Below are 5,569 nucleotides of genomic sequence, written 5' to 3' on the forward strand. Positions count from 1 at the left end.
CTTCCTTCCGAGGAGTGGCTGGTGGGTTTGAACCACCAACCTTCTGGTTAGCAATCAGGTACCTTAGGCACTATGCTACCAGAGTGTTATTCATTGTGTGGGAGAGGGGTTCAGGAGGTTTGGTTTGGTTCTTTTTTTTTTTTTTTTTTGGTGGTAAGTGCATAGTTAAGTATTTTAAATTCAAGGGATTCAGTTTACAGTATGTACAGTTTAGTCATTTTGGTCTTCTTTTCTTTCTCAGATACAAAGTTTGTAAACAAAAGTATAAAAACAAACTATCTTAAATTATACTACTACATGAACTCATTTTTATTTTTCAGTTTCTTTTTTAAGACTACAATTTCTTGTTGTTGCTGTTATGTGCCGTTGAGTTGGATCCGACTCATAATGACCCCCTCCTTGGGTTTCTGAGGCAGTATCACTATGGAAGTAGATTGCCCCATCTTCCTTCTGAGGAGTGGCTGGTGGATTTGAACCGCTAGCCTTTTGGTTAGCAGTCAAGTGCCTTAGCTACTATGCTACCAGAGCTCCCAAGACTATATTTTATCATGAATTTTAAAACTACACATATGAAACATGCTTACTTTAGAAATAATTTTTTGTATCAACTTACAGATATCAGGATCTTTGCTTTTCTTTGTTTTATTACTAAGAGTAATTTCAAATCTGTTGATATCAGGAGGAAGATCACTAAAGGAATGAGGATAACAGAATTAACAAAATGTTCTAGCATCAAACTATCTGATTTCCTTTAGTTCTAGCATCAAATAAGCCCCATATTTCTGCCAAACAGCTTCAGTATGCTAGACTTAAAAGCAGATTCAAAACATGTTTTATGATGGTAAGCAAGAATACAAAATAGTAACTTACACACTTTCAGTACCATTTTTAATCTCTTAAAACTAGCAACCATCATTCACATAAGTCCTAGAAGCCCAAATAAACAGTCTGTATGCAGGAATTAGTAAATGTTTGGGATTTACCATTAACAAGGATTCACAGTACTAGATGAATAACCAACAACTTAGCTTTTTACTAATAAAAATGAGCAGATGAAATAATAAATCATTTTATATACTACTGAAACACCTGAAATTGGCAATTTCATTCTTACAGTTTAGATATAGAGGCAGAAATGGGATGAAGATGCAATATAATAAAAAAAATAATAACAAGGATTTAACGCAATGAATACTTACTCAAAAACAAATTCTTCTGACCAAACAGGGTTTTGCCCTTCTCTTGCATGAGTTTTTGCTACCTGGACACTATTCAGGTAGATGTTACAATAAGGGTTAGTAAAATGTTTTACTGGGAGTTTATGTGCTTCTTCAATGTGTAAAACAAGACTGCTGACCTAAAGAAAACACAAAAATAAAAAATTACCCCAGATTTTCACAAATCACGCAGTAGGTTTCAAAAGCAATTACTATAGAACAAAAACCCAAAATGTTTTTCCCTTTTTTCAGAAAACAAGCTTCAGTTACATTTTCCTTTTTATGTGACCTATTAAAATAGCCTAAGGCATCTGACTGCTAACCAGAGGGCTGGTGGTTCAAACCCACCAGCCACTCCTCGGAAGGAAGATTGGGCAATCTACTTCCATAGTGATACCACTTTGGAAACCTAAGGAGGGGGTCGCTATGAGTTGGATCCGACTTGATGGCAGTGAGGGTTTTTTTTTTTTTTTTTAATTATAAAATACAGCATTCAAGCTTTTCAAACAGTGTGTCCCTTTTAAAAAAAAAAAAAAACAACTTTCATTTCATGAAATTTCATTTCATTAGTTATTCCTCCAATTACATTCTTGTGGAAATAATGAAATATATTTTCCCCATAAAATAATGGTTAAAAAAAAAAATAAAGAGTAGCAATACTGTATTTCAACACAGACTTTTACAGCTAAAAAGTAATTTTAAAATACTGAACCTACCTTCTCATTTTACAAAAAAGGATACAAAACCAAAAAAGCAAAGTTATTTGTCAGGAGTCTAAGTTGTGATGCCAAAAGCTAGACGATCTATCTCCTAGAATTAGGTCTTCTTTCTCTACTGCCACCTACTGTTTGTGTGGCCTTGTAAAAGTATCTCTGCACCTCACTTTCCTCATATAAAATAAAGTTTACACTGCAAGATTGTTATAAGGATTAGAAAACATATATACGTAAGGCATACAGTAGAGTACCTAACACATAAAAAGAACTCAAGTGAATAGCTATAATTGTATCACATTATATGTACAAATGATAAGTTCATGGCTAAAGTTTCACACATGACACACCTTGTTCTTTTTTTGAAAAAATTCAGTCATTTGCCAAAGCTTACAAAATTGTTATACTTTGAGGATATACAGAGCCTACTTGTATGACTAAATGTCCTTAAGGGAAAGGTCAGTCTTTTGGTTATAGAGACTATTTAGTTATTAAGTTAACCATTTATCTACTTCCAATAGAACAACATGCTAAATTCATTAAGCTTACTAGAAATTTCAATAGAAAAAGAATCACTTTCATTAATAAATACCATATTAAAATTTCCTTAAACCCCAAGAATGTCAAAATTTATCTAACTTCTTACAATTATCTAGGATAACTATAAAAAAGAAAAAAGAGAAGAAAAGAAATCGAGAGTATAAAGCTAGAAAGAGAAAGCCTAGCTTTGACTCTTCATAAATTCAAGCATAGGACAATTTAAGGTTTCTAATAAGATGAAGATTTCAAAAGCAACTATTATAAAATGATAATCTCTCAAGTTTATTAGGATTAGTAGTTGTCGTTAGTTGCTGTGGAGTCAGCTCTGACTCATGGCGACCCAATGTAAAACAGAATGAAAACACTGCCTGGTCCTGCACCATCCTCAACAATTATGGATTAAGAGCCCAGGAGGTATATAAATAACAACCTCTTTCATAAAGAAATAACAACTTCTGCTACTGAAGCTAATGACAACTTGGCTTTAAATTACTCAAACAGATTAACCTGTATGAAGAATTCTTAAGTGTTTGAAAACGTTGCCCAAAATAATTCAGATAGAAATAAAAAATATAAGGAGTAAAGTGATGGAAGAAAATGTGACAATTACAAGTGGAAAAAAAAAAAAAAAAAAGTTTCACCTGACGCAGGCGTTTATTAGATGTGCCTGGACTACTTTTCCGTAAACTGCAAAATGCCTGCAGACCTTTCATCCAGTCCTACAAAAAAAATAACAGCATTTCAAAGAAATACAATATACATTGTTTATTCAGTTTCAAATCAAGCAGTTTTTCCAATTCCATAGTTCTTTGCTTCTCTAGACTGCCATTTCTGTGAATGTAATACACTTTAACTTATTTGTCACTAAACAAAGCAAAACAATAAAAAAATATATATTAATTCTTTTAAAATATTTTGTATTTCTATAGAATCTCTACAGGAGCTCTGGTGGCACATTGCCTAAGGCATTTGACTGCTAATCAGAAGGCTGGTGGGTTTGAACCACCAGCCACTCCTCAGAAGGAAAACTGGGCAATCTGCTTCCATAGAGATACTGCCTCGGAAACCCAAGGAGGGGTCGCTGAGTCGGGACCGACTCGATAGCATTGAGTTATAGAATCTCAAAGTTAATGTTAAGTACACCAATAAACGGCTTTTAATTAGCCAAAAACATAATTAAAAAAGACCGTTTCTTCCAAGAAATACTGCTTTGGGTCAAAATGTCTACATATATTGAAACTGGACCATGAGTTGCACAAGCAGTTAGCAACTGCCTGCTAACCTAAAAGTTGGTGGCTCAAACCACCTAGCAGTGTTATGGAAGAAAGGACTGATGAGCTACTTCCATGAAAGAAACTACCAAACCCATGGAGCAGTTCTACCCTTTAGTACATGGGGTCACCATGAATCAGAATCAACTAGATGGCAATGGATTTGAGTTTCTTTGGTTTATATTTAAGCTATTACTCAAGGCACCCTAAGGAAGATTTTAACTTGATATATTTTGTGAATAAGGACTGGTTGCAAAATCGTATTACAATGTGATGATAGATTTGATGAAAAATATTCTAATCTTAAATTAGATCTTGATACAGACAAATTTATAATGGTTTTTGGGTTATTTACAAGCTGTGAGTCTTTCAAATGTAACATTAAATTTAAAAAAAATTAGTTCAATCTAATATCCAAATTAAATTATACCTATATATATTTTTAAAAAATGTTTAAACAGGTCTCTGCTCTGAAGGAGAACAATTTTAGGTTTATCAAAAAATAAATCTAAATATTTCAATGTGGCACACATTTTTTCTGGAAAGCTCCTTGATATTGTTTTACTCTATTATGTTTTCAGTTTGTTGGCTATTTCAATGAATTTAACCTTTGTCAGTGGTAAAAGTCTTTAGAGAGCAAATTAAAACCAAGTAAATTGCCATACCTTTTAGAAATAGCAGGGAGTAACTAGAGACTCCACAGTATACCAAAATCAATGAAAAATGGAAATATCACTTAAAGTCAAAAAGAGTGGAATGAAGAAATACGGAATACGGAAAGAGTATATATAAGTAAAGTAATAAAATGTTCTATTTATACAGCTAAGTAAGGCATGCAAAGTACACTAAAATGTCATCAGGGTATGTGGTATATCTTTAAGGGAAGATGGAACAATGATTGGATAGGACACTGAAGGTTAAATTTCTATTCCTAAGTCACTTTCTAACTTTTTAAAATAATGACTAAGTCACCTAAATATTTTTGGCCCTACTTTTCCCATCTACAACTTCCAGATACCGACCCATTGTCATCGAGTTGATTTTGACTCACTGCAATCCTACAGGGCACAGAACTACCCAGTAAGGTTTTCAAGGATATAAATCTTTACTGAAGAAGACTGCAACCTCTTTCTCTCGTGCAGCTGTTGGTGGGTTCAAACCACAACCAACAGGTTAGCAGCCAAGCGCTTAATCACTGTGCCACCTGGGCTCCTTAAATTCAGGATACATCAACACAAAAAAAGGTTTTATGATGGTTATGTTAAATGGGTACTTAGTTATTTTGCAAAGATTTAAAATGTCACATTCAATTATGAGCCATAAAACAAAGAAGTTTACTCATCAATTTATTTAATAAGTCTAAGAAAATTTCATAATTTATGAATCCCAGACCAATGTCAGGTTCAGTTCTAGGAAGATGAGTTAGAATCAACTCAACCACGATGGGTTTTGGTCTTATACATAGGATTGTTTCTTTGCTATTCATAAGGTTTTCCCTGGCCAATTCTTTTTTAATAGGACGGCCTATTCCTTCTTCCTAGTCTGTCTCAGTCTATAAGCTGGGCTGTTACCTGTGCACCAGGTGCATTTTGCTGGGTTTTAACACCAGAGGCTCAGCCTCAAAACTCACGTCTACATAATGAAATGTTCAAGGACCTGGAGTCTGAAAACCAAAAGGGAAAAACACGTTCGGCGTTTCTCAAACTGAAAGAACTGAAGAAAAAATTTAAGCCTCAAGTTGCAATATTGAGAGATTTCATGGGCAAAATATTGAATGATGCAGGAAACATCAAGAGAAGATGGCAGGAATACACAGAGTCACTGTACC

General features: G+C 33.9%; 1 protein-coding gene across 1 annotated transcript in view; it reads right to left on the minus strand.

Annotated features, from left to right (window-relative positions):
- RASA1 (RAS p21 protein activator 1) overlaps nt 1–5,569 on the minus strand; it is a 196,979-nt gene that overhangs the window by 21,114 nt on the left and 170,296 nt on the right. Inside the window, exons 13-15 of the mRNA XM_007943392.2 lie at nt 3,112–3,189; nt 1,200–1,357; nt 614–690 (exon numbers count right to left, since the gene is read on the minus strand). Of these exons, the coding sequence (XP_007941583.1) occupies nt 614–690; nt 1,200–1,357; nt 3,112–3,189 (313 nt within the window). The remainder of the gene's footprint in view (nt 1–613; nt 691–1,199; nt 1,358–3,111; nt 3,190–5,569) is intronic.

This window comes from Orycteropus afer, unplaced genomic scaffold (assembly GCF_000298275.1).
Source record: "Orycteropus afer afer isolate SDZICR_OR568_19922 unplaced genomic scaffold, OryAfe1.0 scaffold00105, whole genome shotgun sequence".
In the NCBI taxonomy this organism is placed as follows: Eukaryota; Metazoa; Chordata; class Mammalia; order Tubulidentata; family Orycteropodidae; genus Orycteropus; species Orycteropus afer.